Consider the following 19141-nt stretch of genomic DNA (forward strand, 5'->3'; position numbering starts at 1 on the left):
GGACAATAGGACAACTGTATGTAAGTGCTGTGACCCTTCCCAGTTTAGTCTAACACAGTATATGTATTATTATTATTTTTAAATAGATATAGAAGAGAAAAGAAAAGAAAAGAAAGTGTTAGTATTCATGGATCAAGTGTTGCCGAAATAGATGCGTCTTAAGCCGCTTCTTGAAAATGGCCACAGACTCGGCAGCTCGGGTTGAGTTAGGCAGGTCATTCCACCAGCAGGGAACAGACCAGGTAAAGATCCGAGAAAGAGATTTTGTGCCTCTTTGAGATGGCACCACAAAGCGACGTTCACTTGCAGAGCTCGAGCTTCTAGATGGCACGTTAATCTGGAGTAATGAGTTAAGGTAAAAGGGAGCAGAGGCAGTGGTTGTTCTGTAGGCAAACGTCAGTGACTTGAATTTGACGCGAGTGGCAACTGGCAACCAGTGCAATTTTTTGAGAAGAGGAGTGACGTGTGCTCTCTTCGGCTCATTAAAGACCACTCTTGCTGCAGCATTCTGGATCAGTTGCAGAGGTTTGACAGTTGATGCTGGAAGGCCTGCCAGGAGAGCATTACAATAGTCCAGTCTGGATAGAACAAGAGCCTGGACAAGGAGTTGTGTAACATACTCCGATAGAAGGGCCTGATTCCCCTAATGTTGTATATGGCAAATCTGCAGGACCGGGCAGATCTAGCAATGCTGTCTGTGAAGTTCAATTGATCATCAATCACAACTCCAAGGTTCCTGGCTGACCTTGATGGAGTTATGGTTGACGAACCTAGCTGAATGGAGAAGTTGTGGTGTAGTGTTAGGTTGGCCGGGACCACAAGCAGCTCTGTCTTCGCAAGGTTGAGTTGAAGGTGGTGGTCCTTCATCCAGCAAGAGATGTCTGTCAGGCAGGCTGAGATGCGAGTATCTACCGTCAGATCCTCTGGATGGAATGAGAGGTAGAGTGATAGGGAATAAACATATTTCTGAATGACAGATCCCAGTGATGACATGTAGATGGAGAAGAGAAGTGGTCCAAGCACTGAGCCCTGAGGCACTCCAGTGGCTAAATGTTGTGACTTAGACACCTCATTTCACCCCTCCATGACACCCTGAAGGACCTACCTGAGAGGTAAGACTTCCCGAGATGCCCTTTAGGATTGACAGGAGGATCTGGTGGTTATCTGGGTGAACTGAGGAAGCTGCTCTTGCCAGTCTCAGAGCTTCAATAACCGAGAGCAGGGCCGTCTCAGTTGAGTGTCCGCTTTTGAAAACAGACTGGTTGTTGTCCAGGAGGTTGTTCTGTGTAAGAAAGGCATAGATCTGGTTGAAAACAACTTGTTTAAGCGACGAATGAAAGAAGGAATAGCGGTCTGTAATTGTCCAGATGTGCTGGATGTGCAGGAGTGGGTTTCTTAAGCAGTGGGAAGCTTAAATGCTCTGGGAAATGTACCAGTGTGAAGAGAGGTGTTGATGATGTGAATGAGTGCGGGTACAACTGAGGAAGAAATGGCTTGAAGTAGATGAGTGGAGATAGGATCAAGCGGACAGGTAGTTGGGTGATTGGAAAGGATGAGTTTGGAGACTTCTGTCTCTGAGAGTGGAGAGAATGAGGGAAGAATGTGTGTGTTAGCTGTTAAGATGTGTGTGTGTCAGATTGTGGTGTGGGAAATTGGCCGCTGATGGTGGTTGTTTTATTTATGAAGAATGTGGCAAAATCGTCAGGTGAAGGAGGAGGAGGAGGAGGAGGGTTAAGAATAGAGGAGAAGGTTTTGAAAAGCATGCGAGAGTCAGAAGAATTGTAATTTATTTTATGTGTATTTTACATAAACTGTTTTAATAAGTAATAAAAAACAGGACAAATGCGTATTTCACAATGCCAACATATATTATATGCCATACATCAATTTTGTTTATACCAGTTACGTTTTATGACACGCACAAACACACTCTCACATGAGTTTTTATGATGATGTATATCCTCATAATCATGTCAGGATATTGAGTCATCAGTGTCTCAATGTTTAGTGGATCAAGGCCATTGCTAGTGTCTGAATCTGTGTTCACAATATACTGATGGATGAATTAGGGAAGCAGGGAGTGGATTGAGACACGGCCAAAGAGTAGCGAGTGAACTACAACATAACGGAAAGCACTATTATTAAATCATCTTGGTGTACAGGCACAGTGTGAAACAGGACCAGTGATGTGCTTTTAGGTTTAGGGCTGGAGAGAATGTAATTGCTTGTTTTATGTGGCAGTAAAATACACATAAATGTTACCACACGCTCAAATTGGGGGCGTTTGTGAAGGTATGTGTTTTGTGCGGAATTTGAGATGAATCCATTCTCACTATGCTGTAAAGCAGCAGTCCAGCACCTGTCGCATGACGCTCAGGGAAAGCACAGCGCTTAGCAGGAGCCGAAGAGACAGGCTGCCATCTGTTTCACACGCACAAACACACTCTCACATCCAAACCCACCATTTCACACATACAGAACGCATACCAGAGACTTCATGACAGATGACCCCTTATAGTGCCGCAGTCGTGACTTCAAAATCCGGAAAACTCATTCGCCAGTGGTTCTCCTCGAGATTTTCCTATGGGTTTTTATGATGGGTTTTTTCAATTTATGAGTAAAATAGGGTCCATGGTAAACATAAGTTGAATATGTACTGGACACACTCACACCCCAAACGTTCTTATAGTTACTTATTAGAAACGTATACTGTACGTTTTTTCCGATATGGGTGTTTGATATGGTTTATGTTGTAGAGCAAAACGTTTCAAGTGTAATACATTTTTCAAGTGTTCAAAAAATTAATTAAAAATAACATTATAAAAACTCATAGGAAAATCAAAAGGGAACCAGTGGCAAATTAGTCTTCCGGCTGCTGTATTAGCACTGTTTTACACTGGACAATTTTGAGGATAGTTATTAGTGGATTGGAATAATATTGTAATAGTGGATTAGAAGAATCTCCTTGAAAACTGGATCTACTTCCTTTCTTGCACTCTTTCCTTTTTACCCAAAGTGGCCCGGAAAAAGTATTTGTACGCTTGAATGTCAAAATAAATACAAATACATTATAACAAAATATCAAAACAAGTGGCATTTATATGAAAGAAATACAGTGTAAGCACACAAAACATTTAATAAAGAGTAGAACATGTTAATGTCTTCATACCCCTGACTTTATATATTTCTTTATGTCTACTAAACTTTCAAAAATGTTGTTTCGGAGAAATTACTATTTCAGTTTTTCTACTTCAAAATGTAACCTTTAATTCAATGTGTTACTTGCCTTTTCTTCTTAATTATTTGTGAAATTTACTGAGTGATAGAATTTTACAGAATACAGAATTTTCTGAGTGAAAATGTAAATCCTGCACATTCAATGTACAAATAGACTCCAAAGAGCAGTCATACATAAACCCATGATTTATAAGTTTCATAATTGGTCCTTTTTGGATATGATGTTGCAGTATAATAAAACTCTTAGAGTGAACAAATGATTGCTGCATTCGTTCTGTTTATTGTGTATTATCTTCATTTTATTCATTCTTTTCCAGGCAGAGCAACCCAGACCCTAAGCACCGGAAAAGACGAGAATCAAGGCAAGCATGCTGTCTAACCTGCTCACCGTCCTCCGAAACTTCACAGAGAGGTGCGTTCATGATCAATTATCCCCCTCAAATTATGATGTTATGGTATATAAAAAGCTACTGGATGTGCATTCTCCTACTGGAATGATCCTTATAAACATGCTCGTTTCTTTCTGTGAATCATCTCTACATTTTTCTCTCTGTAAATCTTTTTATTTATGTTTATTAGGCCAGAATAAGACGCCTGCTCTTTAAAAACATGTGAGAAAGTTGATTATATTCCTCTTTGTGTCATTAGGAAATGATGGCAGCCAGGCGGTACATCTACAGAGGATTAGTCTCTTTGGGTTGCTGTTATAATCGAGTGAATAATCTTCTTTTTAAGTGCTCCCTCTCCCTAGTATTCCCTACAACATGCTCTCATTCACCAAATATAGATATTAGTGCAATTTAATGCCCGCAAAATGGCTTTGGCTGTAAATAACCAATTTTGCACTTGATTAATCTTGGCTATCTGTTTCTGGGTTCTGTGCTGTATACGGTATTATCCAGCTTTTCAATGTTTGAGTGTGTTCACGCTGATTTATATTGGCAAATTTAATCACATACAATCCTCATTGGATCTGTCTGCTTCATGCCTGCTTTATAAACCACTGAAGTAACTTAATTACATCCATGAAACATCAAAAAGTTCCATTACTTCTGTTTGGAATTTCAGAGACCCCAGATATTAAACATGAATTAATGCACCATTTTCACATGATTTTCTGATTAGACATACACCATTGCCAATTTTTTGGATTTATTAAATTGTATTTTTTGCTGAGGTCAGTTTAATAAAATCAGTCACATTTATTTGTGATATTCAGTGGATTTAATCTTCAGTAAAATGTGTTTTATCTAGTATGTTTACAGGGCTTGACATTAACTTTTTGCTCACCAGCCACTGTGGCTACTGGTTTTCCAAAGTTACTAGCCACTCAGCATTTTCACTGGCTACAGTTTTGACATTGATATCATGGGGGAAATTGCCATATAATTATTTTTAATATTATCTCATAATTGGCAGCAGATATATTCGGCTGCTGTCACTTTAAGGCATGACGCACGGATCCATTATACTGTTACACATGCGTTTCCTTTCTCAACTGTTTACATTCACTTAAAGCATAGCCCACTGTGTTTACGTGAATACTCGCCAAGACCAGCATTTTGATATTATGTTGTGTGTATTTGACTGTTTAAACACAATAAGCAGTGAAATAGAACTCAATTTAGTATTGAGAGGCGGCTTTATGTGCGCGCATTTGGGTGTGAGAACAAAATCTGCAGAAATTAGTAAAATTATGCTCAATACCACGGCGGAATTCAAACCTTGTAACATACAATATTAATTATGAACAATATTCATAAAACGCAAAGGAAAATGAGAGGATGCGGGTTTGTCTGTAGATCAGAGAGATGAGAGAGCCAGAAAGCGCAGCTGGTATCGTGGCTATTCTGCAGAAAATAATTGGAGGATTACAACTTAAGTGTTTCATTTTTTATTTTTTTATTGCATGAATACATACAGTGAACTTGAACTTAAGTGTTTCAGTTATTTCAGCATGGATATGTTGGCCTTTAAAAAAAAAAGAATTTTGTTGATTTTTTTACAACAATACATTGCACTTGGTTTATTATTTCAATTCAAATGCATTTTAAAATACTTCAATTTTAAAATGTATGTATTATCTATAAAATTCAACCCGCTAAAGTGGCTAGTAGGAGTGACTGTGTTACATGCCGCTGCTAAAATCCACTCGCATTTGCCATGTAGACCTATATAAATATGTATACAGTAGCCCTGTATATATATGGCATGTATATAGCCCTGTATGTATATATTATTTATTTGTTTATCTTTTGTTAGAAATTCCTCTTATCTAAACAAAACAAAACTGGGTTATGTTGTTTAGAAATATTTGTATTTATTTAAATTTAAATGTATAAATGTATTTATTTGATTTTAATGCATTGCCACATACCATGTTACAGTAATTATAACAATCTGCTAATTTGTTCCCCTCCACGCCTTTAGGGGGCAGCAAAATCAGATGTTTTTTTATCAGACATAAATACATTAAACTGCCACCACCCATCATGGTAGACGCTTAATAGCTGAGTGCGTGCAGAGAGAGAGATATGAGAATGGAAAGGCCAGCACTTCTGTATGCCGCAGGGATACGCCAATGAGCGGGGTGGGGGGGTCGTAAAAACTGTAGTGGCTGACTGGGCGCTGAGTGTGCAGGTGTAAGAGTACAAGTTGTTTTTCATCGTTCACGCCGATGCGTTTGTGTATAGGTGGACTGAACTGCAGCCTTAACTTTGAGAGATGGCTGTGATTAAGTAGATGATGTGTCTGATGTTGTGGTGTCTGTGTGTTGGGTGGGTGGCAGGATGTTTTGTAAGTAAAGCTTGTTCGTGTAATCAAGCAACAGGAAAAGGTCATGTGTTCTTTCTTTAAATGCCATATCACAAAGTAACTTCTGTTATTCTGCCTCAGTATGTTGGGGAATGATGAGATCTGAAGCCATCTGATTAGCTTAATTATTTTAGATTTGTTTAAATGATTATTGCATGGAAATGATAGTTCCTCACATGAAGCTTGAGAATATATGCTTTAATCATTCAGACCGCTCTTTTCCATACAGTCTTTAAAATGTATTATTTATATTCCATAGAGGAAAAACATCTTAGTTTCTGTAATAGTCTCCACTCTTGTAAGACTGCTTTCCACAAGATTTTGGAGTGTTTCTGTGGGAATTTTTGCCCTTTCATCCAGTAGAGTATTCGTGAGGTCAGGCACTGATGCTGGATGAGAAGGCTTGGCTCGCAATTTCCGTTCCAGTTCATCCCAGAGGTGTTGGATGGAGTTGATATCAGGGCTCTGTGCGGGTCAATCACCAAACTCATCCAATCATGTGTTTATGGACATTGCTTTATGCACTGGGGCACAGGTATACTGGAATAGAAAAGGGCCTTCCCTAAACTGTTCCCACAAAGATGAGAGCATAGCATTGTCCAAAATGTCTTGGAATATTGAAGCGTTAAGATTTGCCTTCACTGGAAGTGATGTCCTAGCCCAACCCCTGAGAAACAGCCCCACGCCAGTATCCCTCCACCAAACTGTACAGTTGACACAATGCAGTCAGTCAGGTAATGTTCTCCTGCGATCCACCAAACCCAGACCCAGATCAGATCGCCAACCAAAGAAGTGTGTTCTCTGATTCGTCACTCCCCAGAACAGGTTTAGACTGCCGGCGTGTTTTACACACTGTTTTACACACGTGTTGTACAGTACTTGGTGATGTGAGGCTGGCATGCAACTGCTCGGCCATGGAAACCCATTCCACGAAGCTCCTGCCGCACAGTTTTTTTGCCAGTGGAAGTTTGGAACTCTATGGAATCCTCAGAATGTTGATGACTTTAAGCACCATGTGCCTCAGCATTCAGTGACATTGACTTTACATGGACTTCCACTTCGTGACGGAGTTGCTGCTGTTCCAAAAGGCTTCTTCTTTGTGTTCCACAGAGGAAAAAAGTCATAGTTTTGAAACGACATGAGAGTTATAAATGACACAGCTGATGAGAATGTAAATGAAGCCTCATAGTGAAGTGGTCCTGGAGGTTGCAATAGTTTGTAAATGGGACAGGAAGGACACATGGAGGAGTGTGTGTGTTTCAGTGTGTTTGTGTGTGTGTGTGTGTGTGTGTGTGTGTGTGTGTGTGTGTGTGTGTGTGTGTGTGTGTGTGTGTGTGTGTGTGTGTGTGTGTGTGTGTGTGTGTGTGTGTGTGTGTGTGTGTGTGTGTGTGTGTGTGTGTGTGTGTGTGTGTGTGTGTGTGTGTGTGTGTGTGTAGATAATTAATGAGAGCGGGTTGGGGGGATCTTCGCCCTGATTGAGGTCATAAAGGTAATGAAGAGATGCTCTCATTAGTTTGTTCTTGGATATGAGTGTTTGGAGGACTTGTGCATGTGTGTAATAATCAGCCTTCTGTCTGGTGTATTACCTCAGCCACATGTTCACGTGTGGAGGGGGTCAGGAAGTAAATATGCATAATGTGGCACATAAAGCCCCACTGAATGAACAGATAATTAGGCGACACTCTGTTGTACTTGAGCTAAAGTTTGAGAGTCTGTGTCAAGAGTCCACAGGTGTGTATTTATTAAAGTCGAAAACTCTGTCCGAAATTGCTTCCTAATAGTGCGCTTCACGTCAACCATTTGTGATTTGTTGTGTTCTGAATTCCATTGACAGTATAATGATTGCAGGATTGTTATAATTTAGTAGTAATTTAGAAATTAAGTCCACTTTCTACTTCATTTAAAGGGTTGTGTCTCCTTAAAACTTCAGGGTAAATGCCCACTGCTATGATTGGCTATCACCATTTCATATGAAATAAGTATTACAAGTGGAACTCTTTCGAAAACGTTTATTAAATTTTTACTATTATAGCTGCCGAGTTTTACTAGCCATGAACAGTGTTTATCGTAGCATCTATTTACGTCAAAGGTTGCAGTGTTGTTGAGTATTGTAACCGATCACAGTCATGTCTATTGAGCGCAAGAATGCAATGAGGACGGATAAATGTAAACGAGTGGTTGCTGTGACCCAGCGACCTTTGCTTACGATTTGTTTCTGTGTACCATGGATTATGCCATAAATCCAGCAGGTTGCCCCTGCTGTTAATACACAGCATAAGTGCATGTTTGATTATGGGATGCTGTTAGCTTGCTCTATCCATGTTTGAGACTCCAGCAGGTGCACATCTGAGATCATCATACCCGATTACAACAAACAAATGGATCCCTCAGGACTTGCCAATTCCCCCTATTGTTTTTCCTCTTCTCTCCCTCCTTTTTTTGCCTTCACCATATAGACCTGAAGCTATTCTTTGTGCTTTCCATTTTATTTGTGATGTTATGTGTTTATTGATTGGCCAGTAGTGTCTAGACCTGAATTGATTGAGGTCTTTTATGTCTCCATAGTGGGGTTATATTGGAGCAGCATGACTGGTAATGATATTATCTGGGGTTTAGGTTTGCGAACACTCCCACAAACACACGCACACAAGCAAACACAAAGAAACGTTGACTCTTGCTCATGATGCCCCAACAAGAGCTTTGGCACGAGGTGGTCTGATGTCTGGCAGGTCTTGCGGAGGTCGGTTATGTTGGTCTACACTGACTGTCAATTAATACTTTGAGTGGTCTGCTGGCCTGCTTCCTGCGTTTGTGAACAACAGATAGAGTCTGGAGAGTGTGGGATAAAGATGTTCAGAAAGATTAGTTCGCAAAAGAATGTTGTCCAAAAGAAAAAAAAATGCTGATTTTCGTAATCTTTCATCAAAATGTAATAACTTACTCTGCCAACTTTCCTTTTCCAAGTATAATCAGTTTCCATAAAGTTTATTAGGGGTTGTTTTATGCAGCTGTTGTGGATAATGCACCATACAATTTAGCAAAATCTACCTATAACACCAAAAATGTTACTCCTTTTCAAACGAATTATGATCACAGGGGCATATTATTAATTATGAAAGACTTTTTTTTCACACGTTTCCTTGCACAATACTATGTTATGAACTCAAAACTCTTTTACCATATGCATTATCTATAAACTAATCTGTTATGATGTTTGCATCACATAATCAGCTCCATATTTTCTGACATAGTAAACTTGCTCTGTATCTCACCTGGTGCAGCATTGAAGTCGCTCGAGTCGCAACACTCAATAAAAAATCCCTCAAACACACGTACTGTAGAAGTAAGCTAATAGAGCATGGAAAATAGAGCAACTTTGCAATAGAGCAAATACATTGTTATCTCACATTTGCTTATGTGGCCAGGTTTAGGGTTGGTGGTGGTACATTATTTTCAAACACGATAGAGCATTAGGCTTTCTGCGTCACTCACCACTGAGTCACCAGACATTTCACCTTGAAAGTGTTACAAAACGTACAAGAAGCAATGTAATTTAGCAGAAATTTTGCACGTATTTCCAATTAGCCTGAGCCTGAGCCGGTTGGATGAATGGATGGATGGATGGAAGGAAGGAAGGAAGGATGGATGGATGGATGGATGGATGGATGGATGGATGGATGGATGGATGGATGGATGGATGGATGGATGGATGGAAGGAAGGATGGATGGATGGATGGATGGAAGGATGGATGGATGGATGGAAGGATGGATGGAAGGATGGATGGAAGGACCTGACAAATTTCAGTCAGGTTTTAGGAAGAGACACTCGACTGAGACCGCTTTAGTGAGAGTTAATAACGACCTTCAGATGGCATCGGACGCAGGCCTATGTTCAGTGCTGGTACTTCTGGATCTGAGTTCTGCTTTTGATACTGTGGATCACAATATTATGATTATGAGATTGCGTGAGTGGGTCGGCGTGTCAGGAGTGGCCTTAGATTGGTTTAGCTCATATCTTACAGATAGAAGTTTTGACGTATCTATTGGTGATTTTAAATCTGCCTCGTCACCCCTGCTTTGTGGTGTTCCGCAGGGTTCTGTGTTGGGCCCAATTTTGTTTATCTTATACTTGTTGCCCCTGGGTCAGATCATACGAGATTTTAATATTTCCTATCATTTTTATGCAGATGACATTCAGCTTCACTTTACCTTCCGGCGAAATGAGTCATCCAAACTTTCGAGGCTTTTAGATTGTATAGATGCCATAAACAGCTGGATGGCAGAAAGTTTTTTGCAGCTGAATCCAGATAAGACTGAGGTTTTAATTGTAGCACCAGACAACGCTATACCTTTGATTATACAGGACATTGGACCTTTGGCATCTGCTGTGCGGCCTAGTTTAAGGAACCTTGGGATTATATTTGACAAATCCTTATCTTTTGAAACCCACATTAAATTTTTGACCAAATCTTGTTTTTTTTCATTTACGTAATATTAGTAAATTGAGGTCTGTGGTCTCTCAGTCGGAACTGGAGATGCTCATTCATGCTTTTATTTCATCCCGTATTGATTACTGTAACTCACTTTTTTCTTCACTCAACAAATCCGTTCTTCATCGACTTCAATCCATTCAAAATTCAGCTGCTAGGTTACTTACCCGATCAAATAGCCGCACCCATATCACCCCAATACTCTGCTCCCTTCATTGGCTTCCTGTAACTTACAGGATCCAATTCAAAATTCTCACCATAACATATCGAGCCTTATATGGCCAGGCCCCTTCTTATCTTGCGGATTTAATTCATTCTCATACACCTCTCCGGTCCCTTAGATCTAATAATCAAAATCTGCTAGCTACGCCACGTACTCGCCTAAAGACATGTGGGGATAGAGCTTTTGCCGCTATCGCACCTCGTCTATGGAATGCTTTACCGATCAGTATTAGGTTTGCTGAGAATGTGGACAATTTCAAGAGACAAGTGAAGACTCACTTGTTTAAGTTAGCCTTTGGATGATCTATGTTGTAGATGTTGTTAATTTTATCTGTTTTAATTGATTTCAAAGTGTTTTATTATGTTTTATTGTCTATTGTAAAGCGCCTTGTGACCCATTGTGTCTGTGAAAGGCGCTGTATAAATAAATTTTACTTACTTACTTACTTAAGGATGGATGGATGGAAGGAAGGATGGATGGATGGATGGATGGATGGATGGATGGATGGATGGATGGATGGATGGATGGATGGATGGATGGATGGATGGATGGAAGGATGGATGGATGGATGGATGGATGGATGGATGGATGGATGGAAGGATGGATGGATGGATGGATGGATGGAAGGATGGATGGATGGATGGATGGATGGATGGATGGAAGGATGGATGGATGGATGGAAGGATGGATGGATGGATGGATGGATGGATGGAAGGAAGGATGGATGGATGGATGGATGGAAGGATGGATGGATGGATGGATGGATGGATGGAAGGATGGATGGATGGATGGAAGGATGGATGGATGGATGGATGGATGGATGGATGGATGGATGGATGGATGGAAGGATGGATGGATGGATGGATGGATGGATGGATGGATGGATGGATGGATGGATGGATGGATGGAAGGATGGATGGATGGATAGATGGATGGATGGATGGATGGAAGGATGGATGGATGAAAGGATGGATGGATGGATGGATGGATGGATGGATGGATGGAAGGATGGATGGATGGATGGATGGATGGAAGGAAGGATGGATGGATGGATGGATGGATGGATGGATGGATGGATGGATGGATGGATGGATGGATGGATGGATGGATGGATAGATTCTTCTAGAAAGAGAAAGTGAGAGAGTGAATGGTGTCAGTCCGGACAGCAGAACCAATGTCATTTCACACTTGAAAGCCACCCAGTGTCTCCAAGTACAGTTACCATTGCAACTTCTGACACAGATACACATTAAACCTGAAGGCATCCTCTGTGTTTTTGCCTCAAATCTAGTCCATGTTTGTTGTTCCAGAGCACAGTGCTTTTCTTCCTCTCCTCCCTCACTTTCTCTCGCTCTCTTGCTCTCTCTCTGGTCGGTGAGATAAACTCATGCAACACAATTTGAATTTTAATCCGCAACAGTAATGCTCACATGTTTTTCTTCTCTTTGCAGTCGGGCTCTGGCAAGTAAAGAAAGAGAGAGACACAGAGCTGGGCCTTAACTCTCATACCATGCAACCATGCTAAATGAACACAATAGGCATTATATTGGCAGTATCACATCATAACCATAAAAATACACAATGGTAAATTTCAACACAAAAAAATAGCCTGTAAAGTGGTTTCCCAAAGATTAAATCTCTTGCTTTTTTTACTTCTCTTTTTCTTCTTTATCATTGGTTTATTGGCCTGTGTTATTTTTCGGTGTCATGTTAATTTCATGCTGCCAGAGCACAAGTGTTTCTCCTCCTGGCACAGCGACCTGCAGCCGATTTGAATAAATGATAGTGGCCCCTAAAGCCCACGAGCGGCCCAACAAGACACATGCGCGTGGCTCTCGGAGGGAGGGCAGCGAGGAAGTAAAGGAAACGTGGGTACAGTAATGCATGGCTATTTTTAGACTCACTCCTGCTCGGCCCTGTGTGGCATCTGCAGATCGTTGTCTGTTAGCATCGGTGCGATGAGCCATCAGCTGAGACATTTCGCTGGTCTTAAAGGTGCACTGTCATTTTTTCCTCATTAAGAAACATTTCACACAAAAGAATGTAACATTATGTCCCCTCGTGAGATGAAGACTCGAGTTATATCAGTGGCTAAAAAGCAACCATAAAAAACACCATAAAAGTATGAAGGTGGAAGAATTTCTATTTCTTTTCTTTTTTATTGCAATTCCTATGGAGGCCATTTGTGCCCTGACAGAAGCTGAAACTCACACTTTCTCCAGCTTCTGCTCCTTTGATTCCCGTTACCTGCTGTTTCCATTGCAGGGTTTAATTTATAATTGATTTAAAAGGCGATCATACATAATTCATTTCTGTTTGCTAATGAGGCCTAAAAGACATTGACAGATCCAGTTGAGTATTAGTTTTCTACAGGCACAGAGTTAATTGACACTCCCAATGAATTTCGGCTCAGGTCTGGACCTGTTTTATTATTGATAAGAATTGATTAACTTTGATAGAGACACCCACAGACAAGTCTGAGCGATGGCTACAGAGTGTTGCATTACGGTGGTCAAACATGATCTCATTTGAACTTCTTTTAACCTTAAACTGTCTTTATCTCTGTAAATAAATATTACTGTTACACAATATTTAGGTGATAGATCAGGTAGATTTGATGAACTGATCCTTAGAGAGGTCATGAGAAATTACATTTTGCTTTAAAATAAGAATTACATTTTGATCTACTATAAAAACTGTGAGGGAATAAGGCAGAAGATACTGTTACTCCTAAACACTGGAGCAACTAAAATGCCAAAGCATGCTGTTCCTGATTGTGTTTTGCACAAGCTTCACTGCATATCCTTCCAGCATCCCAACATTAGGGAAGAGTGCCTGAAGTTTATTTTTAACAAGGTCCCCAATCATTTCGGCCTGACCTTAACAGTTTGTGCTGCACCGATTCATTTGTGAACCCAATATAATGCAAGCTTTGCATTGGAATGGCTCTTGTGAGAGCCGTTGCTGCCTCTGTAAGAGTCATTAGTACACTACACGCGACACATTAAAAGACATATGTAGTTGCTTCAGCACTGCGACGTCCGTAGAGGACACTCCATTGATTTCCCTTATTTCCTTACGTCAGAGAGAGACTATTGGCATGGGGCAGTGCAAAGTACATTTGATCCGATGGCAAACCCGCTGTGTGAGAACAGCAATGCACACTTTGTACAAAATGATTGGAAAAATCTGACATACACTGAAAACATGTGGTCTACATTCTCAGGGAATAAAGGTGCAATCACTGGGGCGGTATACACTTTCAAAAGGGACAGGGGTACCTTATTTACCCCTTAAGGGTGCATATTAGCACCTATTGGGAAAGGTTACCACCCCAGTGACAGCTCTAGTAACTTTTTTTTTCTGAGAGTGTTTACTTTGAAATAATTTTCACTCAGATATTGCAAGTACATTTCACAAATAATTACAAATAACAAATTAAATGAAATGTGCATTTTGGAGAAGAAAGACTTACAATGCACTAAAATAAATAAGTTCAAACAAATAATTTTTTACAGTGTAGAAGTCAAGTCTGTCGGAGATCAAGTTATGACATTTTTATTAAACATGACGAGCTTAAAAAAATATATGCATGGATTAATTATTTATAATAGTATGCATTTAGAAAACGGGGTCAATTTTTAATTCATGCCGACTTTAAACCCTGAAGTTTGTTTTTGATTTGGAGTCTCCTACAATAAGTTTACATGCATCCAAGGTCAAAAAACACTTTTATTTTCTCATAATATACATTGCAGCATCACCTCTGTTCTCACAATGTCTAAAACCGGCTCGATAAAGGATTCTGGTTTCTCTAGAGACCCCTCCTTTCCTACTCTGCTCTGATTGGTCAGATGGCCCAGTCATGTCAGAAACGAAACACCCATTACCATATCTACATTTGGTAATGAAAACGTATGAATTCTTACGAATTGGTCGTAAGATAGCGTTGCGATACCTCATCCTTTTGAAGTGCATGCAAAGGTGATTTGCTTTCGCTGTGCAGAAAAGAGCGTCTTCTCAACATGTTGACAACACTTCCAGTCTACCGTGTTTGAGGGTCAAAGTAGACGCTGTTCACGGTACAGCCGATGAAGAGATTTGTTACAAACCAACGTAGGGTTGTGCCGGAACTCTCTGCTGTCCGGTTAATGCTGGTGTTGAGGAGATGCATGACGCAGATTAACAAATATAAATACTTTAGTTCACTAGGAGACAGTCACTAGCAGAGCCGGACAGTAACGGAGTACATTTACTTGAGTACAGTACTTAAGTACAATTTTGAGGGATCTGTACTTTACTCGAGTATAATTTTTGGGGAGTACTCATGACTTTACTCAATTTGAGAGGCAAATATTGTACTCTTTACTCCACTACATTTCTATCCATAACCGTGAGTACTGAGTACCCGTTACTTCTTCTAAAAAATAAATAAATAAAAAATAAAATAAAAAATCGGAAACCCTCAATTAGTTGTTTCCCTCTCAAACGCGACTGGATTGTGCACTGATTGGGACAGCCTATCAGCAATCAGCTTTCAGAGGTGTGGTTCAGAGGTGTGTCAGAACATTGCTATATTGCCTTCTTTGCTGGTTTAGGTTTATTGATTTGATTGCTGAAAAAACAGAGAAACTCACATGTACACATAATTGTTAGTTCAAATGTGGGTGCAAAAAAATCCATTAAAACTCTAGTAGAGGTTTGTCAGAGCGTTGCCATTGTGCTATTGCCTTGTGGGCAAGTGTGAAATGTTAAATAAAGCAATGTGGTAAAAATATGAAAATGACTTGATTTTACTTTCAATTCCTTTTACATTCTCCAAGGTATTAACATTAACATTTTTCATAACTCCATGTAGGACGTTTCTGTACATATGTAAGCACTGTGGCTGTAGTAATGCAATATTTAGAAAATGTACTATTGTACTCTTGATACTTAAGTACTTTTAAAAACAAGTACTTCAGTACTTTTACTTAAGTAGACATCTGACTGTAGTAGCTACTTTTACTTGTACTTGAGTAAAATTTAGCAAGGGGTATCTGTACTTTTACTCAAGTAATGAAGCTGTGTACTCTGTCCGCCTCTGGTCACTAGTTGAAAACACAGGGAATAAACACACTTCTAAGGCTATGTTTACATGGAAACGATCTGAAGAGAAAACGCAAAAGTGGCGTTGCGTTATCACTTTTTATTCTGCGTTTAGACGAGCGTTATGGGGCGGAAATCTGCGTGCATATGGTGACGCAAAAGTGTGTGAAATTCGATGTAGTGTGCACTCCAGCCGGCTAGGTGGCAATGTGAAGCACTGAAAGTGAGAGACGCTGACACTGTTTTTCATGTTTAATCGGCTGCTGCTTTAACCCTCGGTGCTCTTCGCGTGTCGCTCAAAAATGACAGATTTTTTTTTTGTTGTCAATGAAATTAATGCTATATATTAGTTTGATAATGTTTTGTTATTTTCCTGTACTGGCGCATGCCTGTGACGCAAATGCGTACGCGACGTGAGCCACCGTGAGCAGATCGGTGCCTTCACTGTCTAGCAGACTTTTGCGTTTTTACCATTTAGACGGGAAGGCAACGGTGGAGCGTTTTTAAGATTTCCACTCTGGAGGGTGGTTTCTATTTTTTTGCGTTTTTAAGCCCCAAAAACGCCGTAGCCGTCTAAACGAAAGGCCCATATGATAAAATATTTTTACATTTTCACCCGCGAGCGTTCTCGTGTAAACAGGGCCTAACATTGATGAGAATGGACCAAGAATTAAGCCAAACTGAGATTTATCATGCACTTACAGACTTTTTACATTCATAAACAGCTATATTACACACTACATGAAAGGTAATATCCCAAAAAACACGATAGTGGCGCTTTAATGTTTTCTCATTGGTCTTTCTGTGCAACACTGCTATAGGTGTGGGTGTGCAGTCTGTGCCAGTGTTATCTCGTGCATTCTCACGCTGGCCAGCAGGACCACAGGGCCTGGCATCTCATCGCCGTTTTCATGCCAGCTAGTAAAGCATTCAGATGAGGAAGTACAGTATATTTCACTATAGACGTGAAAAATGAAAAAAACAAACACGGATAGAGAATCGTTGGCCCCCAAAAGCATGAATATTCTCGTCTTGATGCTGGATGCGATAGTAATGAGAACCAGATTTATTAGAATATAAAATTAACACAAGATTCGGTGTGTATAATAAAGGAGAATGTTACGATTTCATTTGAAAACACAGAACGTGGTTCCCGCTGTTGTGTCAGCCTCATGGCTTTGTTTTTAGTCTCGTCCTAATGATGTGCATTTCAGTCCCATTTCCACAGATCATTAGAACAGCTTCCATATTCCAGGAATGATCGTGGCCTTCTGTGTGCCATTATTAGCAGTAAATTATGCCTCTTTTGTATATGATAATGTCCTCTGATATGTCACTCAGCTATGTCTCAGTTCTAATCCTGATCCATAATTGTTGCATGTATTGCCCTGCCATGCAGGTCGACTGGCATTAATTGAATTGTGGAGACCAAACACCTGGTATTCCATTTGGTCTGCATGTTAATTAAGGAGCATAATTAAGTTGTCTGAAGCATCCGTTGGACTAATTACAAATCTGAGTAATCCCTCTGGTTTGGATGACTGCACACACACACGCAAAACACACATGCTAACAAACAAATGTGTACACAAACATGGAGGAATTGAGATATACTGTATAAATAGCACAAATATATAAAGGACACAAAAGGTGTTTGTTTCTTAACAATAATGAGGTTCTGTTTCATGAATGCAATGGTCTGAAAAGGAAATCCTTCTTAGAGAAATAATTTCATATGTTCATTTTCAGCCTGTGCAGATTTAAAGGGACAGTTCACCTAAAAAAATTGTCATTGCATCCTCACCCTTATGTTGCTATTAACCATATAGACATGTCACATCTATTTATCTATCTATCTATCTATCTATCTATCTATCTATCTATCTATCTATCTATCTATCTATCTATCTATCTATCTATCTATCTATCTATCTATCTATCTATCTATCTATCTATCTGTCTATCTGTCTGTCTGTCTGTCTGTCTGTCTGTCTGTCTGTCTGTCTGTCTGTCTGTCTGTCTGTCTGTCTGTCTGTCCATCTTGTGGTAGAATTAAGTAAAATAATCTGAGACACATTCTGAGATGTATGTGGAGATTGTATTTGCTCTGTATGGACATACAGTGTCATTTGCTTCTTATTTTGGGGGCAGTCATGCGGCCTATTGATTAGAGTTCGACTGGTAACGGGTTGTGGGTTCGATTCTCAATACTGGCAGGAAATGACTGAGGTGCCCTTGAACAAAGCATCTAACAAGGTGTGTGTGTGTGTGTGTCTGTGTGTGTGTGTGTGTGTGTGTGTGTGTGTGTGTGTGTGTGTGTGTGTGTGTGTGTGTGTGTGTGTGTGTGTGTGTGTGTGTGTGTGTGCGTGTGTGTGTGTGTGTGTGTGTGTGTGTGTGTGTGTGTGTTCTACTCACTGCTCCATAATGTGTGTGTGTGTGTGTGTGTGTGTGTGTGTGTGTGTGTGTGTGTGTGTGTGTGTGTGTGTGTGTGTGTGTGTGTGTGTTCTACTCACTGCTCCATAATGTGTGTGCACTAACTTAGATGGGTTAAATGCAGAAGACAAAAGAGTATGGGTTACTTACTTAACCGTCAATTTCACTTATTATCAGCATGAACATTCTGTTTAATATCTCCTTTTGTGGTCCAGGAAGGGTTTGAGGAAACATGAAATTTAAAATTGTGTGTGATATTTAAGAAAATGGGCCTTCATTAGAACTGAGAGACATCGAGATAGAGACAGTGGAGGATGTTGGGAATTGTGAGAGAAATGTCAAGTGGAAATGACTGTTAGGAATAGGTGGAGAGGAGATCATAATCATAGATAAAATGGACAGTGAATAAAGATCAGTCAGATGACATATAGACTCGCCAGACAGACGTGATGGGCGACTGATGCTCAGAGAGACAGAAGGTCTTGGCACACTAGACTGTAGACTACTGGTCTGAATGGTGATGCTCTCTGGTCTGGAAACACAATCTTTCCACCACCGGAAACTCATAAACGCATAAACGCATAAACGCATACACAAGGTTATCTGTGTGATTTCCTTCTCTTCATAAATGGCTTTTTAATTTCACAAATAATTAAAGAAACAGCAAGTAACACAATTAATTAAATTTAATCATTTAAAATAGAAAGACTTAAATAGTATTCTTTTGTAAAATGTAAAACGTTTTTATTTACAACTTTATTTTCTAGTAAATCCTAATCCAATAATCTTTGATTTACAAATAATCTTTCATTAATTTATGATTTACAAATAATTTTTACAGTATAGTATTTTCTTG

At 39.9% G+C, this 19141-nt stretch overlaps 1 protein-coding gene across 3 annotated transcripts in view; it reads left to right on the plus strand.

Moving 5' to 3' along the window:
- Window positions 1-19141, plus strand: part of sphkap (SPHK1 interactor, AKAP domain containing) — a 144062-nt gene that overhangs the window by 61572 nt on the left and 63349 nt on the right. For all 3 annotated transcript variants that reach the window (XM_079620140.1, XM_079620142.1, XM_079620144.1), the window contains exon 2: window positions 3555-3649. In XM_079620140.1, the coding sequence (XP_079476266.1) occupies window positions 3606-3649 (44 nt within the window). In that variant the 5' untranslated portion in view covers window positions 3555-3605. The remainder of the gene's footprint in view (window positions 1-3554; window positions 3650-19141) is intronic.

This window comes from Phoxinus phoxinus (assembly GCF_949152265.1).
Source record: "Phoxinus phoxinus genome assembly, chromosome: 8".
In the NCBI taxonomy this organism is placed as follows: Eukaryota; Metazoa; Chordata; class Actinopteri; order Cypriniformes; family Leuciscidae; genus Phoxinus; species Phoxinus phoxinus.